The sequence below is a fragment of the Pyxicephalus adspersus genome, chromosome 2 (assembly GCF_032062135.1).
Source record: "Pyxicephalus adspersus chromosome 2, UCB_Pads_2.0, whole genome shotgun sequence".
NCBI lineage: Eukaryota > Metazoa > Chordata > Amphibia > Anura > Pyxicephalidae > Pyxicephalus > Pyxicephalus adspersus.
The window spans coordinates 18,589,945-18,612,022 of record NC_092859.1 but is presented as its reverse complement, the minus strand read 5'-3'; the positions used below and the strand labels follow the sequence as shown (position 1 = coordinate 18,612,022).

The 22,078-nt window shown below is 39.4% G+C and overlaps 1 protein-coding gene across 7 annotated transcripts in view; it reads right to left on the bottom strand.

Moving 5' to 3' along the window:
• NSD3 (nuclear receptor binding SET domain protein 3) overlaps positions 1 to 22,078 on the bottom strand; it is a 91,736-nt gene that overhangs the window by 43,442 nt on the left and 26,216 nt on the right. For all 7 annotated transcript variants that reach the window (XR_011919295.1, XM_072399785.1, XM_072399786.1 and 4 more), the window contains exons 4-6: positions 21,665 to 21,819; positions 16,223 to 16,768; positions 13,110 to 13,239 (exon numbers count right to left, since the gene is read on the bottom strand). Coding sequence is in view for 6 of the 7 variants with exons in the window: in XM_072399785.1 (XP_072255886.1) it covers positions 13,110 to 13,239; positions 16,223 to 16,768; positions 21,665 to 21,819 (831 nt within the window). In the remaining variant the exon portion in view is untranslated. The remainder of the gene's footprint in view (positions 1 to 13,109; positions 13,240 to 16,222; positions 16,769 to 21,664; positions 21,820 to 22,078) is intronic.

The window sequence follows — 22,078 nt, the reverse complement described above, 5'->3', positions numbered from 1 at the left end:
ATGTTCTCAATCCTAGACCATATCCATCCCAGCTAGGTCCCCCCCATGAAATTCTGTCTTTTCCAGTCTTGCAGTGCTAAAAATTGCCATTGGCCGGGTCCTTACTTCGGAAAGGAACAGATGATGTCCCTTCTGCAATAACTATTCTTAACTTGCCTAATTGTCTCAATTTGCTGCCGAGCTCAGCATTTGTTGCCAGGGTTATCTAGAAAACCTGGCTTCGCTTGTGGGTGCCAAAACTGAAAGAACTTGCTTGCTTCATTGCTTGTCTGCATGGTTACATCATCCAGACTCTGCCAATGAGAATGGCCAAAGAACAGGTTGTGGGAAAAAAAAAGGGAGGAGATGGCAGTGCCCATAACAAAACAGGGACCGGTGAGGATCCTCAGGGTTTAGTTACACTTTAAATGTTTGCAGCCATTCCAAATATGGCTGTGAGCTGCATTGTTTGCAGGGAATTGGTGTGTATTGTGTTAGGGCAGCCTATTTATTTCATGGATCCTGTGATCCTGAAGATGCAATGAACACTGGGCTGCAGTACAAAGGTCAGGTGGGTTTGGGATGCCATTAGGTAGGTGCATTCTGTTTCTCCCTTTCAGCAGTAATTTGGCCATCTGCAAGCTTTAGGCAAACATGGAGAAGGTGCACAGGAAGAAGGGAAAGAGCAATTTGCCGAGACAAGGCCCCTAATTTAGGCCCTTGTGCAGTGTGGCACCACACACCTAAACTTGCCACAAGCAGCATGCTGCAGTGCCATTCATTCTGGATGGCATAAACACAGCAAAAAAGGGTTATTTGGCCTAGAGAATATTTGAACATTCATTGCTTTAACCCAGAGGATTAGGGAAGCTGTAGCTTAAGTTTTGGATAGAATAGAGAAAGAGCAAAACATTTTTATGGTGCATTTTGATGTGTCCCTGAAGTGAAACTGGCATTTTTGGATGAAAACTGTCTCCAAGGGTAATTTCTTTTTTTTTTTTAAAGATTTCCTCACTTTCTGTGAAGTCCCTGGGACAGCAAGTAAAATCCCTTCAATGGGACACATACAGCAAAAAATAATACTATACCTAAAGCTGAGTTCTGGCTGATCATACATATATTATTATTAAAATGCTAAACTTCATTTCTGGACAGGAGTCTAGTTTAAGATAGTTAAATATATTATGACACAGCTTGAAGCTGAACTTGAGTCTTACCTTCAGTTTCTTACAGTTGCACAGGATCCTCTGCTTACTCTGATTTCACTCCACACTGTGATATGTTGCTCATAGTGTGCATCAGAAACTGCAGCAAGTCAGACATTATTTCCTGGCTCTAGGACATTTAGCATTATTTACCCTTCCCTCCCCAGCCTACTGACCCTGGCCTACCCTGATCCTTGTATTTATTGGGTTTTAGACCTTTTAATCATAAAGATTCAGATTCACATATGGGTGTTACCTAGGGCATTCTGCAGGCTGATCATGGCTAATAGGAAGGGCTGGCAGGGTGCTGTACATTGCTTTCTGAAAACATTACAGTACCCTCCCATCCACCAGACATATTCTTCCTGCATTGCACAGACTGAAAGTGATGATATCACTCAGTCTAAACAAAGATATGTAATGAAATTGTTTTATTTAGAATATCATTAGTATGATGATGAGGGAGGGAGGAGAAGAAACCAGGGAGGGCAAAAAACTAGCAGAATAAACTTCAGCTTTAGGTGTTGTTACTTTAGCTGTGGGTACTGCAAACCCAATGTAAACACCAAAGCCAAAAGAAAAATCTACTGACCATCTTTACTGAATTTGTTAACCTTTTTTAAGCAATTGGACTTGTTACTTCCTCACAACCCTATTCGACACAGTTACCAGCCGCAATCTGACAGAATCTCTAGGAGATCGTTGGACATCCATATGGGGGCTTTAGACTAAGAGGTTGCAGAAGGGATTAAAATGAATTTAACTGCACTTTAAAGTTTAGATTTACTTTAACAGCTCAGAGCTCTTGAAAAGAACATTGCAATTCAGGCAGGAAAGTTTTATTGCATCGCCTGTCCCTACTGCAATAAAAACCCTGTCTGCTTGCAATTTTTTCTATTGGAACCATAGAACAAGTTAAACTAACTATGTACATTCGTGAAAATGTGACAACTGTGGAGCAAGTTGTCTCAGGTGTATTGGTACCTCCAAATTTGCATGTTGGAACTTCTCAGTGAAGGCCATATTAATGAAGGCTCACCGAATTCTCATAGCAAAGGGGGTCATCTTGGTGATTGTGCCAGTTTGAAATACTTCTTGCCATAACCATACACTAAATTTTCTGAAATTTCCAAACATTACCGCCACATTTAGTTTTACTGGCGGGTCCAATGATTTTTCAATATGCCCCTACGTCCAATGAAATACGTGTGGCACTGCATTTTATCTGAGCTGCACACATTCCAGCTTGAAAGTAAAGGACTGCTTACTGTCTGCCAGAGAACAAAGTAATAAATTATTTAACTTTCTTTATTACCCAGAAACAAAGCATGTTGTCGATTATTGCAGAGCAAGAGCGGGAAGGCATTAGACACTTTATCAGCTGACTAGAGTTCAGCTTTAAGTCAAGGCAGCCCTAAACTGTTCCTCTTACATCAGCTTAAAGGTCAGGCCTTTCAGAAGCCTTCATTCCTATTTGAAAAATGATTTCTTTAGCTGAACATGAAAACTTTGAACTAGTTAGAAAAAAGAATGAAGATAACAATGTGCTAAATGTAAAACACATGTTTAGCTGATCAGCTATTCTCCTCCAGGGGAAAAAGAGGAAGGGCTCTGTGTGATGATGCACATGACTTTGCTGAATCATTTCCTCAGCGAAAAGGGCAGTCCCCTCCCAACAAGATGACAATAACCACAATTCTCTGAAGTTTTCGTATAGATATTGTATGGAATACAGCCAGAAAAATGACTTGTGGAAGGGCAATCTAAAAAATCCTGCTATGAGTGATGCAAGAAAGCAGTCAGTGCTGAGCTCTCTGAGGCCCTAGCTGCTTGGCTGTCATGTTGGCATCATTACTTTAAATCAGTAACCTTCTAGTGACTTCTGTCTTTCTGATCTCCATACATATCAGTGATCTCCCCAGCCCCTTTTAACTGGGTGCACCACCCGGCACTTTTCAGTCACCACCCAGCTGTTTTTGGGTGGTTACTGAAGAGCTGGGTCACAATACAGGGGCTGCACCTGACAATTTCTTCCCAACCAGCTTAAAAAGAATTCTGGGTTGAACACTGCAAATGTTGTGTCAGTGATTAGCAAAGTATTGAAGTCAAAGTGTTATCAAAACAGCAAGGCAACTAGCATTGTTCAAAAGGAGATAAGTTATGGCAACCCCCATGGTCTTTATTCAAAGAGTTACCTAAAATTTAGGAAATAATGAACGTGAACATTTAACCAAAACTCTTTTGCTCCTTTCTGATGCTCAAGGATTTCAATTCATTAATTTTTCAATTATTTTAATATTTATTTTTAGGTAAGCCATTGAAGGACAAGAACCACTATCACCTTTGTATATGGCTATGATCACACTGGCCATGAGGTTGTGGTATGTTTACTGCTTCCACATGCCAGCAAACTGCTGCCATGGGGGGATGAAGCTTGACCCCATGGCAGTACCATGGATGGGGGTGATGGTTAGCAGTACTTTAGGTTCTTTAAGAACCAGCACTGCAGTGCGGTAGGCACAGTGCTAGGAGCCGCATGGGATTGCTCAAACTTGAGGCAATTTAAAATTAGCCTTACTGTCTGGAACCCTGTGATGAATTTACTCCATCTAGAAAAAACTTTGTCAGGACATGAAATTAGGAGAAATCGCTCAACAGCCATTCTAATCCTTCTCTGCCCTATCTTGCTAGATGCACTCTTTAGGACCATGCCATGCATAGTTTTAGTTTTTCAAAATCTTTCCTGTTATTTCATCTATTCACACCCAGTTAGTGAGTTGCAAACATTAACTCACATTATGTCACACATCTTGTTTGGTTAATGTGCTACAACAGATTAAAATTTCTCTTTCAGCATTTTCACAACCACAGGTCACAGGAAAATAGAATGTTACTGCGTGTTGCAATGCAGTTTTTTTGAAAGAAAGATGTTTGGGTGGCATTTCCAGTGATCAGCACAGCAACACATGAAATAAATGTTACCACAGTGCAGTGGTGTGCATGAGTTTAACAAGTGTGGAAAGCCAAAGATTATTGGATAATCTCTTGTCTGTGTCCATGCTTGCCCTAACATATAGTATGCCAAAACACTTGTTCTTGTGACCACTGTCTAGGAAGAGATTGTCTTTTGTGTACAGACATCTGGGACAGGGTGCAAAAACAAAAGGCTAATCCTTTCACAATTATACAAAAATGATATTTTTTTATTGGATAGGGAAAGGTTAAAACCACCGTTAGTCTTTTTTTTTTTTTTTTTTACATCTTCATCATTGCTTGTTTCTTCTATTTCTCAATAGGTAGTTTCCCGTATTGTCTTGTTGACAGGAATTGAGAGGGAAACAACCTCTTTGCAACAAATGTCCCTATTAGAGGATTTCCCCCCTAGTCCTGTTCAAATCGCAACTTAAGATAAGATAGATGATAACAATTAGAGAAAGTGAATCTCCACATTGGGACAGACAGCAATAAAATAAAAAAACATCGGGTCTCTAACAACTCACAAAATACCTTAAACACCAAGTGTTTACATTTGTGACTGGTTCTCTTTAGTTTAGGTGACAGAAGAAAAGAGTTAGAAAATGTTATTACTTCGGTATCATTGCCTAGATTTTTCTTTACTTACCGTTCACGTTACACTGTCACTTCCTGACATGCAGACTGAAAAGTTTTCTGCAATGGGGACAACATTCTGCTTAGAATTTAACCCGGGTTTGGCTGGAGCAAGGCTTCATTAATAGGAAAGGCAAAAAATAAAAGCATAGTTTCTTTGAATACTACATTTTTACTTTTTGTATCAAAAAATGGCAAACTTGTTGCACTTGGACATCCTGAGGAACATGCTATTATATATGCACCTATTAGGCTAGAGTTTCTCTCCTTGTTAAACTTTCATGTATTAAAGTTCTTTTGAGGGGATAGTATTAGGAAAAAGTTTTTTTGCTGACTGGTATGTTTAATCTTCCTAAATGCTCATGCTCCAGTGAAAAGTTTTGGGAGGAGCTATAAGGATACGGCTTCCAGTGTCATCTATGGTTTCTTTTTAAGAACGGTTGGCCAAGAAATATTTGCTGCTGCCCCAAACATGAGACTGTAGCCCTGTCTGGCCAGAAATATACTGTTGCTCAAAGTTCACTAAAACTAACAAATGTTGCAAGATAATCAGTACACAGATAAAACGGTCTAAGAGGAATTAAACTGGCTTCACTCCCAACAGACAATGATGTGTAAGTCTAGGCAAAATAATAAGAAAAATCTCACCAATACAGGAACATTTCTCTGTTTTATCCCTGCAAGTACAAAAAATAAGCATTGATCTGTCAGTAATACTGTCTAATTTCCTGTTTGAGCTGACAGGATAGCGCCAAACTTGTTAGAAATACCTGCTGATCTGTTAAAACAATGTTTCTCAACCAGGTTTCAGTGGCACCCCAGGGTTCCTCCAGACATTGCTAGGGGGTTCCTTAAGCAATGAGTAATTTGGGCCTCTCAGGTCAGTTAAGGTGACACCACACTATCTGTAAGGGAGACATTCTTCCCACTCGCCAGCAAGAGACATACTTCCTACTGACCACCATGTTAATGTACTGTGATCTGTGCATATAGTAATTATAGAAGGGGTTCCCTGAGGACCAGAAAGTTTAGGATTGTTTAGGATTTCAGTGTAGTCAGGTCAAATAAGAAGCTAAGAGATTACTGTATTTCTGGCATGTCAGATGGTAGTTCGATGCTCATTCCAGAATTTTTTTTTAAGCCGGGTGGGAAGAAATTGTAGGCAGGTGGGGGCCCCTGTATTGTGACCCAACTCATCAGTAACGACCCAAAAACAACTGGTGGTTGCTGAAAAGTGCTGGGTGGTGCACCCAACTTAAAAGGGCTGGGGAGAACACTGTAGTTTCCTGTACTTGCAGAGTGTTTCAGGGTTTAATGCCCTCCTGAAACAGGACTAAAGTTCCACTTTAATATGTTGTGACTAGGCCAGGCTTTATTGCAGAAAGGAACAGGCTATGTCCATTCTGCAATAAGTACTCTTACTGTCCGATCGCTCTGTTGAGCTGTCAAAAAAGATACCAGGCACATCCAGGCTTCCCCTACGATTGCCAGCACTAAATGCAAGAGAGTTACCTCATCCTGGCCATTAAAGATAGTGGAAGACTGCAAGAGGAGAGATGGTGTTGGCCACCTGTGACAGAACATGGACAGGTGAGTTTCACAGGGTTCAGTTCCCCTTAATAAATTGTATAGGATTTCAGGCATATGTCAGGTCAAATAAAAATTTTAAAAATTACTGAATTAGAAGTTAGTTTCCTGTACTTGCGTGATTTATGGCCTGATACTACCTTATTCAGCTGCAGTATGTTTATTACACATGCATTGCTGAGATTATATAGGCTGCCATTTTTGTCCTGGTTCTAAAAAATAAATAGTTTGCCTGGTTGGTGCTCTGACCCCCTGCCTTTAATGCTTTCCTAATCACTCACCCAGAATAAATATCCAGCTCGGGAGTTCAGGTAAATGTAGCACAATAGCTGCACTTACCTTCATGCTTGGAACAGTGGTGTGAATGGGCCTTCAAAGTGTATGGAAACCCTAATATTGAACTTGGTCTGTTCAACGGGTGAAAGCTTTGTGTTGAAAACAGGTCGATCCTGCCAGAATTCTCGTGAGCTGATAACTTCATGGGATCTCTACCTGTGCCAGGCCATATTTATCAAATATATTAATCTCAGAGTACCACAGTCATGATAAAAAGAAAGTACACCGTCTTTTGTTTCTAGGGTTTTTTGTCTCAGGTCATAATAAAAGGTAAGTAGTAGCCAGGTACTGCTCATCAAATGCACTGGATTTATTGATTATCAGCAAATGTGGCCATCTAAAATGCAGTAGTTTTGGCAGATTGCTGGCCTGGGGCATTCAGGTGTGTGTTAACACAATGCCAAGGAGGGAGGACGTCACCCACGATCATGGGGAAGCAACTGTTGCTGCCTATCAATCTGGGAAGGGTTATAGGGCCATTTCCAAACAATCTGAAGGCCATTATTTTTCAGTGAGAAAGATACTTCACAAGTGAAAAACAGTCGGGACAGTTGGCAATCTTCCCAGGAGTAGACATTCAGCAAATTCACCTCAAGGTCGGACCATGGATTGCTCACGAAACTTGTAAAGAGCCAAAGAACTACATCTCAGACTCTACAGGCCTAGCATGTTAAATGGTAAAGTGCGTGGCAGTACAATTACAAAAAGTATGGCTTGTTTGAAAGGGTTGCCAGGAAAAGCCTCTTCTTCTAAAAATAATGTGGTTACTTGGCTTTACAAAGTTTCATCTGGACAAACCCCAAGACATTAGAAACAACGTCCTTTGGACAGAGGAGGTGACGATGAGATGAGAAGTAGAAATGTTTGGCAAAAACCAAACACAGAATATCAGCACAAACACCTCATACTAACTGTTCTAGCTAACTGTATTCTAGGGTCAAATGTGAGGCCATCTGTATGTTAGCTAAAGCTTGGTTGAACTTGGATCAAAGATTTCAAGCACACCAGCAAATCTACAGCAGAATGCTGAAAAAGAAAAGAATCTAGGTGTTTGAATGGCCCTTGTAAAGTCCAGACCTCATCCTGATTAATGTGCTGTGACAGGACCTAAAGACATCTGTGCATAAATGCCCACAAACCTGAATAAACTGAAGCAATGTTAAGAAGAGTGGTCTAAAATCCCTCCACAACAATGTGAGATTCTAATAAATCATACAGGGAACGATGACTTCAATTTCTGGATGCTAAAGGTTGATTGATGCTACAAACTATTAAATCATGAGAAGTACTTAGTTTTCACACATGGCTTCTCCATTTTCTGTCAAATAAATAATGACACGTTGGAATCTGTTGTGTGTTTTACACCAAGGTTAGAGTTAAATAGTTTTAGAATCTGATATGACCATATGATTTTGTATTACGCCTTGATGCATAAAACTTTAAATCTAAAAGAGGGTGTACTTTTTTTTTCTTCTTATGACTGTGTGCTATGATGTTGACAATAGCAGTACAGGCAGAGTTACCAAGTCTTGTTTTCAGTTGTTCTGATAAAAGGTACAGATGTATGTAACTGGCAGAATATCCAGGTGAAAATACCTTACAACTAATGCAGTCACTACTTGTAAGGTGCTAAATAATTCCATTTTGTTTTAGACTTTGAAGGTTAAAACACAATGAAGCATTCTTGTATTGCAGAGATGTACACTTTTGTTTATTTTGCCCTTTAATTCCAAAACTAAAGTTAGTCCAATCTCCCATCTTTTAATATACTTGACATGTAGGAAATTACCCACAAAGGACATTTAGCTATACATCTAAACCAATAACTTACCAGCAAGCGGGACACACACAATGACAATAACAACTTTCTGACCCAGCAGCCAATGAACGTTCCATCCAACTTCTATATACAGCACGGCTGAGATGGATAACATTATGGCACCGTTATAAAGCTGATACTCGATGATTCATTCCAGATGGTGTCCAACATTCACTACAGATACTACATGAGAAATGAGCAGTGTATACTGATGTCACTCATGTCAGTGTGTGATGGTGCAGAGTGATTCCACAAGTGACGTTCCTTGGAATATGAAGAGGAAACCCTGTTTCTTTTCTGAAATGAGTGTATGACAAAGGAGATCATGTGCCCTCCCTTTCCACTCTATTATTAAACAACATGAGAGGGCTTTAATTGATGCAGTGATGATTTTTTACCATGTGAAGGAAGCATGTATGAGACTTGATCTCCTTTTGCTTTATTGAGTGGTGCCTGACCCATGAGCCTTTATGACTGCAGAACAAATGATTTTGGTCACTTACAGAGGTCCATGTGTGATATTGTGTCTACTACTAAGCACAAAGTTTAAAGCTGAACTTCAGGCAAACAGATAACACATATTGCAATACATATATTGGGACAGGAAGAGTTGATTGAGTTGCCTGACACGGCAGGATTTGATTCTTTTTTGCTACATTTAAGTAACACATACAGGTCTTGACCCTACACTAACCTATAGCTTGGCATTAAAAAGAGAAGCAACCCATGGATGAGCTCATTTCTTTGTCACTCAGCATGACATTCTTTACCACTACATTAGAACTGACCTTTTGCTGCTTCTTTCTCTCCCAGTCTACACTCTGCTGTATAGTGACCTGCAAGGGTCTGATACCAAATAAATTCCAGATACTTAAGCAACTTGTCTATATTAAAAAAAAAAACTGATGTTTAATATGAAGCTGCATTATTGTTTGTGTTTTTTATCTGCCCAGAGTTCATCTTTTAAAGAAATAGTGACCAGGAGTTCATTCCCCTTCATACAGCACAGTTTCCATGCCACTATTTCCAGTTTAGTTGGATATGATACATATGGTGCATGGATCTGAACAGAACCTAGAAGCTGGGCAGCCAATGTGCTTGACATATAACTGTTGTGACCAAGCTTTGAAAAATACTTGGCTACAAATGAAAGATAAATGGAAATCTATGACATGCTTCTGGCTCTGCAAGATAGCACTGACAGGCGGACTCATCAATGCTTTTGGCAACCAGTTTCAGGGTGGACAAACATCAACAGCAGTAGCTGCAATCCAAATAACAAAATTGAATCTCTATAGGTTTTGGCATAATAAGTGTTCGATTTTTGTGGAACATTATAGGCTTATAGCCATCTATTTCAGCAAACTAACATTTTTATTTTCTCTATCTTTATAGCAAACTGTAAAGCTTAGTATAGCAAAACCCAGATTCACTGTCCCACCTGGCAAATCCGTATTGCCATCATAGTAACCCTGTACTATTAGCACCCACTGAACCCCATCAGTGAACATTCACCATTCTTATTCGACAAGCAAAAAACCCAGATGGCAATTGAATCACCAATAATTCTCCTGTCTGGATGACTTTTAAAGTGCTTGCATTAGGAAGGTGTAGGACAATAAGGCCATCATAGGTAGGTGGGTGGGGGGTGACTCTTTGTCCAGAACCAAAGGATATGTCAGTATTCCAAGGGACACAAAGGGTTTATTATATAATGTTTGGTTCAATAATTAAGGGGAAGCTGGCAGGCAGTCCAGCTGGTTAGGTACAGCATGGCTTGAACATAGCCAGCCCTGGCAACAAATACCCAATACTAGGGGTAAGCTCTTTCCTCTAGTGTAAGCTAGGGTTGAATAAGTGCTGCGTTCATTAAGTTTTGTTTATGCAGTGCAATTTGCAGGCAGTTCTGCTGCTCTGTAACCAGGCCTAATCCTAGCTAATCCTAGTGGCAAACACACCTAACCCTTAGGGGTGTAAACTAGGACTTATTTCCTCTAAGGATAACTAGGGTAAAGGCAGAATGGTTACAGAATGGCTAAACTACCTGCTAGCCACACTGTGAGAACAAGTACAAATATATCCAAACAAAAAAACAAATTTTATTTACTGCAGCTTACCATTCTTTTAATGAGGTGGCTCCGTTAGTTTTCTTTTTTTCCCCCTGGTGATTCTGCCAGTAACAAACTTGTCCTAGTGTAGCAATGCTCATTTACTGCACTGTATATATATGGAGACAGCTATGGCTGTCACACAATCTAAACATGGCTTCCTCTTCATCCCCATAGGATAATTCAGTACTTTAATTTAGTACTTTAGAGAAGATAGCATTGCTTGAAGCATCGGTTCAATTCACAGGATACAACAGGGATTTTGCAATTCTGCATAAAATGATCCTTACATAGAAAATGAAAACTAATGCAGCCCCTGTATCTAAGGACTGGTAAGCTGCAATATTTTACATTTTGTTCTCAGGTTTAGATATATTTAATTACACAAGATTCATTAATAAATGTATTAGTTGCTTGCTTTATTTGTGCAGTGAAGAAATTTATATTTGCTGACATTGTCTCTGTACAGGCGGAGCAGACAGGCATAATAAAGCAACCATGTAGAGGCATGCAGCAGTGACTCTCCCCAATGTCTGTATTCTCACTTCCATACTCTTATTTAGTTGATTTGAAAAAATGTATGCTTAAAAACTATTTTTTTTTTATGAATGTATGACAGTCACACATTTGATCGAAATAAAATGGTTTTATGTAACTGAAAAAGGGGAATGGAGGAGTCAACGTTTGATTCATTCGCTTTGGGGAATATTTCACAGTCAGGCATGAAGGGAAAATGGAGATGCTGAATAGATCATATCCTCATTGGCATTTCTGCAGAGCAGATATGAGAATGTAAGCAATCAGTCCACCCCTCCTTTACTCTGCCATCACATAGAACATCTCAGCTGGATGCAAAGTACAGAAGAGATTCAGGCAGTAAAAAGGTGGCTTTCATTACAAGCAAAATGATGCTTCTGGCTTCTGGTCTCTAATGAATGCCAGTTCCAACAAGCCTATACTTTACTCTCTGGGTAGTCTCTCAACGGATGCAATTTTCCTGAGCATTTGGGTTAGTCTAAAAAGTTGATCTTCTGTGCGGCCACTGCACCCTTATCAACTGCACTCAGAGACTTCTGTTTCTACCAGGGGCTTTATCTTACATTACAGACTAAGCATGGGCTGGTAGTGCAGGGAATGCTTGCAATATTCGGCCAATATCTGAAATGAGTGGTAAGAGAGGAATAACACTGCAAACGTGAAGGTTTAAACAACAGAAGGAGTACAATACTTACATGGTGAACTTAAAGTGTGTGTATTGTATTAAAATATTTTTTTTTTGTAAAAACATGTACATGTCGGGAAGATATATTTACATTAGGAAGGTCTGCTTCCTCTTTAGGCTGTAAGGTGCTTATGTTTTGCTCCAATCTCATTGCAAGCCTGTTTGATAATGTCTGTCTGAATGAACACCATTAGGTTTTTGCAGTCTTTGCTAATTTAAAGCACCTACAATGTTACTTTTATTCTGAAACCGAGTGATCTTTGTCTAGATTTTACATCACATGAGTTGCAGCAATGTTTTTTAACTCCGTAACCAAAAGTTATTACTGCATATACTAGCGTGATTTGGTAACGGTGACATGGTTTGGTAATGCCTAATGCACGTTGATGGTGAATTTCACTGACAGGTCCAGTTAACATCCCTAACATTTTGTTTTTGGGATAGGTTTCCAAAACATGGACCATGTAAGCAAACTATGGAAACACAAATGGCATGCAAAAAACAGCTAGGTAAAAACAAAAATACCAGGTGGAATTTAGCACTGTTATTTGTGCCTGTGCTATGACTGGTATTTTGGCATATTTGCACATCTATTATTCTCAGAAAAAACAATACTGAGATAGGTTTTCATGATTCCATATAACTGAATTAAGGTTTGTGAACTCCACACCTAACCCTGTCCCTGATTAGGCCCGCTCAAAAAACTAACCGTGAGAATATACGTTTGTGATGATCATCATAAGTAATAACTCTGAATAAAAACCAAATTCAAAATTTAAGTTCTAGCTGCAAAGTAATATATATATATATATATATATATATATATGTATTATGAACAGTATACCATGCAGACTTATTGCATACCCAATGCAAATACTTATTTCTGTATAACTTACGACAGAGCTCACAAAGTGTTGTTATCTACATAGCGATACAGAATAAGTCTACGTATATCAATTTCCCCTCAGCCAAATAACCGTTAACAACAGAAAACCCATTCAACAATGCAAACGTTATCTTTGTATCGTTTATTGCACAAAAAGCAGCATATAACAAAAATATGAAGGCAATTTAGAGAGAAAATACTGAGTGGGGCCATGTCCTCTCTCTCTCCATTTTTTATTTTTATTTTTTTTAGTTTTTTTTAGATTTCAGCGCTGGGCACAAGAGTCTCTTCCCCCCTCCCCCATTCACTCTGGCAGTACGAAGGTTGTGTTAGGGGCAGACACGTGCAGTTTGCCTACCTGTGGCCCCCGATGATGTTTCAGGAGCAGGCGTGTGTTGTGCTGACGTTTTCTCAACCTTCAAGTTGGGGGAGGGTGCGGGCGTCTTTTCCGTCATTTTAATTGTGATTTCCGGCTTGTTTCCGTCTCCCTTTAAAAGAAATGACAACATTGCTGTGAAAAGGGGGTTTTCTAAGAGGAAAATTCTGCAAACCTAAATCTAATCAAAGTGAAAAAAAATGAAGCTTTGAGGCCCCATGGTAAACCTGTGCTGACTTTAGATTCGATCACAAATGATAATCAACATTTCCAAATACTTGAAGGTCATTTAAAGCAGACCTATATCACATTTTTATCATGATTTAAAGGGTGACTATCTCCTTCAATACTGGGAATAAATGTGTTGTTTTTTTTTAATACCGCTGCAACGGTAAAGACTGAAGGGGAAACCGTCAGCCTCCTGGGATAATTGTGTCACATGTCCCAGGAGGCTCTGAGCTGCTTCTTCTGCGCATGCCTGAGACCATCAACAGGCTGTCCTGTAGTACAAATAAAATCATACACGTGTGGTGAGATTGGCATTTTTTTTTCCACATTTCCAGGACACGTCACACGATCTCAGGCCTACACAGTTCGAGATCAGGTAACGTTAAGAAGAACCTGGAGGGAAGAAGATGGATGGAATGTCGAATGGCAGAAGTTAGAGGGAAGCCGAAACACAGAGGGACCCTCTGGGCTCGGATTATGGGCTTTTCACAGGTAAAAGTAAGTGATATATATATATATATATATATATACTGTGAAAGTTCAACTTCCATTCTGATTGCAACAAAAAAAAGGTGTTTAATGTCCAAATAAATTTCTTTCTGAATAACCTAATTAGAAAAGCTTGTCTCCAGCCAGCAGCATTCTGCATAATGGGACCCCTGCTCTCTGTAGGCAATCTTCTCTCTGCAGAATTCCAACATATTCTTTGAGACAGAATCAGAGCACTTCAATGGGCAAGGAGCATGCCAGTAAGTGGCATGTTGGGGTTCTGCAGAGAGACCACTGCTTTCACATTGAGAGAAAAGGTTCCAGCTTCTGGCACTTGAACGACTTTTCTACAGAGACTGGAACTGCTCTAGAAAGAAACAAAACTGTAAGACAGAGAAAGCTTTTTTTGTTTTCATGTACCTGGACTGGACAAACCTAAAATGAAGCCTTAACCGGGTTTAAAGGCTATATATCCCCTGTATACACTGGCTATAGTTGAGTCTTATAAAGAATAGAGGTTTGTTCTGCTGGCTGGGAGCCTCATGCTAATTATACTGTAAGTTACCAGTTTGTCTAAAAGCAGCTGACAGCTAGCAGTTGAGGTCCATCAGAATCAGAAGTGTCATACTGCGCACATAGCTTATGGAATCAGTCAGCCTGACAGGCTCCCTGGGGTGGAGGAAGACAGAAGTTTTGTTTTAACCAGCTGTATGCATGCTGGGCAACTTGTGCTGCTATGATAGAAAATGTTTTTTTTTCTATAGAAGTATTTGCTTTCTTTTTACATTTACCTGTTGTTTCAGCCATTAAAAATATTTCCTGTCCTACAGCGATAGTTCCAGCATCCATTGCATCTATGTCACAGCAACGCTGACAACCTAGGCTACACGCTGCTGATTGTGGCTGCAAAACACCTCTCTTTCGCCTCATTTCCCTAATATAAAGGGGCGGTTGTAGTTTACAGGGGTGTCCTGGCCAGGGCAGATAACAGTGCTTGATATTTTAGAGCAACAGCAGAGGCCTTTTGCTCTCAGGCCACAGAGTTATCTATAAGCTCGCTGGATATTTGTTATGAATGACAAGTATTTATTTGCACTTACTAACAGAAAAAACAAATGTTTTCAATAAAATATTTAACTGAGCAAAATTAAGAAAAGTTTATTGTTGGGCTTTACATACACTAAAGGACAGAGATTAGTAGATATAATCGGAAGTTTCTCACATTGCTAAACTACTTTAGGATTGCTTTCTTCTTCTCTAATAGATACCATGGTGCCCCTTTCTTCTTACACACATGCTTAACTAATAAGCAAAATAACAAATGAAAAGTTTAATACTTTAAATCAATGATAGTTGTGTAGTAAAAAAGGACTTTAATAGGTCATGTCAAAAATGTTTACCCTATGAGTGTCTAAAGACCGATGTCTGTGCACATGGCCCAATCTTCATTTTGCTTTTTCCTATTAAACCATACACTGATTGCAGTGTGGGGTAGTAAGATGGATTTTGGATGATCAACATTGAGATTAAAACGATTAAAGTCGATCAAATTATCACAATTTAAAGCTGATTCTTTCAAGGCAGTGTTTCTCTACCAGGGTTCCAGGGAAATCTTGGGTTTCTCCAGAGGTTGCCAGGGGTTCCTTAAACAATTTGTACTTCTCAGATTCAGTGACACCAATGATCTTTGTGGCTATATGTAGGGGTGACATTCTTCCCACTGGCCAGCAATCTAAGAGGAATTATTCCCAATGGCCACCACAATAATAAACTGTGAGCTGTGGATAGAGTAATTATTGAAGGGATTTCCTGAGAACTGAAAGTTATTTCAAGGGTTCCCTCATGCTGACCTAAAGATTCTATGAGTACTGTCACTTCCTGTTTCAGGATGAAAATTCTAAACCATACCCTCTCACTTAGCATCGAAGCTGACAGCTTGCTATATGTGTTTCTTTAAACAGCCATTGGGATGCATCTCTGATAGCTGAACTGACAGACAGACCAAGAAGACGCAAGACATTAATGTTCCCCATGATGTCCTGTAGTAAAATATTCATTTTCACCCTTGTATGCTGTTGTGATAGGACTACATAGATTAATTTAAATAAAATGCTATTAGTGCAAACAAAATACTGTGCAAAGTACTCAACTGTGTTGTTACAATTGCACTAACATGGCTACAATCACCGTACCCAGCTGAGATGAAGTGCTTTTTGCAATTTACTATACCATCAGATCCGATTTATAATCTTAGTATATGATATCTTAAATTTACCTGAACATACCAAAAACTTAAAAAAGAGCCCAAATGCAGCACAAGAGGAGCTTTCTCATTGTGTATAGACTACAAGTATCAGGAGTTTCTGATTTCTCATTACCTTGGTTGTGAATATGAATTGGTCGATACCTTCAGAAGAGGCATTCTTGAGGGCTAAAACATTCTCTATTTTCACCACAGGTGACATATTGCACTTCTGAAGGTCAATAGTGCCCTTGTGCAAAAGAACTGAAGCGGGAAGGGATTTGCGGGCAGCTGCCGTCTTCCAGGGGGTTTTGGGAGGGGGAGGCTGAGAAGGTTGAGGTGGCGGTGGCGGTGGTTCTTCCTGAACCTGTTTTCTCTGGCTCTGCCTACGGGTTTCAGGTACAGAGTCTCTAGAGTCTCTCGACGAAGAAATTGATTGAGGTGCCGAAGGGGATTTGGTAATGTCCGATGAACGGGCAGATTCTGCCTCACTACTTGATGTGGATCTTCGACATTTTTTAGTAGGTGCTGGCTTTTTGGGTTCAGGAGAGCTTTCTGGATCTATATAGATGAAGGTGTACTGCTCTATTCGCTCCTCCCTTGTCATCCGCAGGGCTTTCTCAGCATGGGCGATGCCGATTTCCCACTGGATGCGTTCTTTCTGCGGCCGAGGCTTCCTCATCTAAACAAAAATACAGAAAGGTTAGAAAATACATAGCAACATGTAGTACTAGGGTTAAAAAAAGAATAAATGTCATAATGCACAAAAATACATCTGGTAGCTATCCACCTATGAGGAGATGTCCTGCACCTATGTTCTATGCACAACCTTCATTATTAAAGTACAGCCACTTACTGTCTACATGCATGCACTTAAGCAACTGTTGTATAAGGATTCTGGTGGTAACAACCCTAGAACATGCATGTGCAATGTGTGTAAGAATTGCCATTTGCAGCACCCATTGCCTGAGCACATGACAGGCTGACAATGTAGGAGAGCAGTTAGGGGACATCAACTGAGATTCTCATCCCCTCAAGTCGTTTTGGAAAGATCTTCATGAAACGATCAAAGAAATTATTTGTTAAAAGCTGTATAATTAAAAACAATCAAAATTACTTTTTTAATTACACTTACAATTTAAAGCTGAACTAATTCTGCTTTGAACATTTGCAAGTAGGCAGGTCTTTATTGCAGAGAGGACAGGCGATGTCGCTTCTGCAATAAAACATGCTCACCTATCTTAAAATGCTGAACTGTGCCGATGCCAGGATATGCCAGGTATCCCAGCAGCCACCAGAGCTGCTTAGACTAAATGAATGTCACCCCGGCCCAGCCAATCAGATGGCAGCATCTGTAACGGAACGCAGACAGGTGAGGGTACTTAAGAAATTTGCGATCAGACAGGTATGGTTTATACATACATCATCTGTCCCTTCTGCAATAAAGGACCTGCTTGGTCGAATTTTTTTCAATTTTTAGCTATAGTTCCGCTTTAAATATTGTATGAAAATTCAGTAATTGGTTTTGTACTTTGAACTGAAATAATGAACAGATGATGGTTGTCAGTTGAGGTGCATGAATTTCAGATGTGAATTAGCCAAATCTGAGTTCTTTGCTGCTGTTATTCAATCTGTAGTCTAGTGGCCTACCTATATTAAAGACGAGAGTTGCAGAATGCAAGAAGTAGAATCAAATTATCTTTTAATAATGTTTCCCAGTATTTTTTTAGAAAAGGCTCCCTTTGGTTCTTATAAATAATATTGAGCGTTCAAACACAAAAAAAAAGCAACTTTCATTTGCTTCAAGTGGAAATTCACCTTTGTAAAGATGCTGACCAGAGAGGAAGTACTAGGGGACTTCCCAAGACCACATTAATGAATGGAAACACCAAATGCAAAAAAAAACCTGTTAAATCTTTTCTGTTTTATTTTCACACACATAAACAAATGCACATTTGTGTTTACTTACAATGCACTAGAAGCAGAACTAAAACTCCACTTTTAAGAATCTACGATCAGGGAAGTCACAATTGTAGAAAAGGACAGGCGATGTCCCTTCTGCATTAATCCCTTCTACCTGCCTGATTGCTTCAGGTTTCTGGAAAAAAAGATGAGCTGAGTATTCGCAGCATCAGCTTTGGTTGCCAGAATACCCAGCAATCCAGACTTATGCATACTGTGAATAAATTACAGGCATTATGTTAGGCCTGGCAATCAAGATGGCTGTATAGTGTCTACCATAAAAGAAGAAACAAACATGGCCAACAATTTAAAGCCATTACAGACCATCAGTTTAAAGTCATTACCTTAAATAATTTTTTACTTTTTTGACCTAACTCTATTGTTATAACAAGAGGGCTGAAATGCCAAACATTTTTCCTCATCTACTAGTCTCATCAATCCACCATGTAATGGTGATGAATAAAGGAGGAAATGTTTATAGTACAGCCTGGGTAACAACCAATAACTTTCTTCAAAACTGAGTGCTTTTGGGTTTAGATGCACTTTACTTCAAGGCGGTGTTCATCAATTCCTATTTTTCAAAATATATACATACCGTAATTTTCTATTAAATTACATAATTAAGAAGAAGCCAACCAAGTAAAGTATGGCACTCTGAGCTAATCTGGGCATATGTTCTGCACATATTTACAGGAAGAAAATATACAAGAATGACCTTTCTTCCTTTCCTTTTCAGCAGACTGGGGAAGGATAGGAGACTACAAAAGCAAAATTTAAGCAGGCATTTTCCTATAGTCACCAATTATATTTAAGAGGAGTTTTTCTCAACCAGAGGGTTCTGTAGAGCTTTAGGGTTCTTCCAGAGGTTGCTGGGGGTTCCTTGAGTAATGAGCAATGTGTGACTGTCAGGACAGTTTAAGTGACACCAATGATGTTTTTGGCTATCTGTAAGGGTGATATTCCTTCCTCTGCTCAGCAATGTAAGAGGCATCCTTCCCACTGACCCCACACTAATATACTGTGAGCTGTGGATATATTAATCATAGCCAGGGTTCCCTGAGGAAGTGAAAGTTATTTCAAGGGTTCCCTCATTTTAAAAAGGACAGGAAAGGCTGTTTTAGAGTAAATCATACTCTTTACACAGAGATACCGCTTGCAGCTGAAGGACTGTTTAAATGGGCTACAGCTTGTATAGCAAAGCATTTAGAATAACTAACCCAAGCTTTAGGCAGATTTGATAAAAACCTTAAATCATCCTTTAGTTTGGCGATGTTAAATACAGATGTTGACTGTCATGTAACAAGCTGCTAGCATGCTGTATCACTCCTTAATGTTGCTAAAGCCTTTTAAAACTTTTGCTTGATGTTTAACATCAGCAGACTGTAACTAAAAGGCTTTAAGATTGTTGCTGGGAATCCACAAAAGTTTTGCAGATGCTTTTAAAAAGGCATGTGGCGATGCACAAAGATTTTCCCCAAGCTGCAACCTGTGTGTGAAGAAAGAGTCAGGTAACATATATAAATTAGTCATATATTGACGGCTGAAGAGATTACAACTGTATGCAGAATTCTGTATTGTTATAATCACAAGTGAAGTGTAAAAAGTCTTTAAAAAAAAGTCTTGACTGAGATCGATAAAGAGAACTGCAGAAAAATCACATTCAGCAGACTATTGTATTCTTTTATGGATGTTATCTGTCCAGATAAATCCACCACAAAATCTGTACATCGATTTTCTGTTATAAACCACAATTACCACAATGGCATAAATTGACAAAATCAATTAGCGGGGAAGTAAAGATCTAAAATGAAATTAACAAGGCTTGAAGAGAAAATTGTTTCAGTGGTTCTGTCCCAAGCATGCTGAAGACTACAACGTTATCAGACTACAGGGCAGCGACTAAAATTTCTTTGGACTACAGCGGCGTGCAGATATAAATGACCCAACAAGCAGAAGGTTGATGATTATGGGAAGTGGGGCATTCCTAGAATATAAGGGACTCAATATATGTACCCCCCACGAGCATAAAGTATAAAACTTGAAAAGTAAAAGCATATTCCATGCAGTTTTAATGACATTTGCCTATCTGTAATCATTTCTTTCTGTACAAGCAGTCCTTAGTACTGTTAGTGTCCTCCATGCTACACAGCTGCTTTGAAGGACAATCCCAAAATAAAAATCCAGAATCCCATCCCTTCAAATGTAACCAACCCTGGTATTCAGAAAATGAAGTTTACAACATATGCCCAAGCCTGGATTGGTGTTTACAACATTACCAGCATCTTTTATTATCCTCCCTTTGCACCTGGCCAAAAAGGAAAACATCTTGATGAACGTTATGGGTAGATGCCTTTACACTTCATGGTCAAGTTGGATTGCACATGTGTATGGTTTGAAGGACCCTGGGACAGCAAAAAGTGCAGAACGCGGTGACAAGCTGACGCCTGGCAAAGCTTTCTGTCATCTCTATGTCACGGTGGGGGTCTTTGATCATTTATAATGAAAATGGGAGACAAGATCTCTCATGCAACTTAGATTGTAAGCTCTTCTGGGCAGGGTCCTCCTTCTCTTGTGTCACTGTCTGTATCTGTCATTTGCAACCTCTATTTATTGTACAGCACTGAGTAATATGGAGGCTATATATAAATACTGTTTATTAATAATATTGATTTACAGATTGACTTAGCAATTAAAAAGGGTTCTGTCTTTTATCTGAAATACAGAGCCAATGCAGCTGCTGTAAGAGACATTGGACATTAATTTCAAAGAAGGGTTGAGTTGATATTTAATGCTGAATTTCAGACAAACATATTTTCATTAATAACATTTATTTCAAATTGCTTTGAGGCCATAGTAATTGATACAGAGGTGGAGATTTCCATCTCTCAGGAAAAATCCTGACAGGAAAAGACAGTTTTCCAAATAAACCCTCTATTCTGGTTCTCAGCAATATACTTGGACATGGCATTTGTCTATGTGAGACTGATGGTATAACATTTCCCCACTAGGGGTATTTACATTTGGCATTTAAGCTGCATACACACATGCAATATTTATCGTTGGAAACGATCTTTCTTGATCCTTTCCAACAACAAACAACTGCACTATGCATGAAAGAGCGATGTACATACAGCACCGTTCTGCTCCATGGAGAGGGGAGGGGGAGAACAACAGATGGCACCCCGCTGCGCTCTCTCTACTTCACTTCCATTAAGATGGTTCGTTGTCCATCATGATCAACTATTACGGGCGTATGGACGATGGGTGCTGTACACACGCCAGGATGAGAACCGTTGCAAGTGTGTACGTAGCTTAAGTCATTTGCACAAATATGTAAGATATAGTAGTAACTGTCCTGCTTTGCGATTCTAGAAAAACATCCAAGAAATCTAATTTGGGCGTCTGAGCAGAGGGAAATAAGCTGCTTCTGATCTGGTGGTCAAGGGTAACAGTAGATGCAGCTGCACAGTTAACAAGAGATGTTAGAAAGAGAAACAATGACAGTAAGCCAGCACACTTCTTTACAGACATATCAATCGGTAAAGTTTCTGAGCTTGCAGTCATGCAGTATAAGTTCAATACTTTACATCATAATCATGTCTAAGCCAAAGCGTACCTTGAGCCGTTCCGAATGGTTAAGTACTTTAGCAGCATCTTCAGCCACCAGTTGCTCATATTGCTTCCGACCTCGGTATTCCCGCATGCGTTTCTCATGTATCCAGGCTCTCTCTGGCTCATTGCTGAAAAACTGTACATGGTATTCCCGAGCACCTGGAATACAGAATGTGAGTGAGATTATTTAGCATTTCAGTTTCCATATTCTAAATTAACTATACTTAATGTTTGGAGAAAATAATTATTCTTGCACAGCCCACATTACTGATTATCACAATGTACAATATTTAGTGAACACAGAATTGGGGAGGCAGTCACAACGTAATAGCAAACAGGAAACAACCTAAAGCAGACCCAGACTAAAAAAAAACAATACCTAATCATTTTAACCACAGATCTCCAATGAGGATGGAAG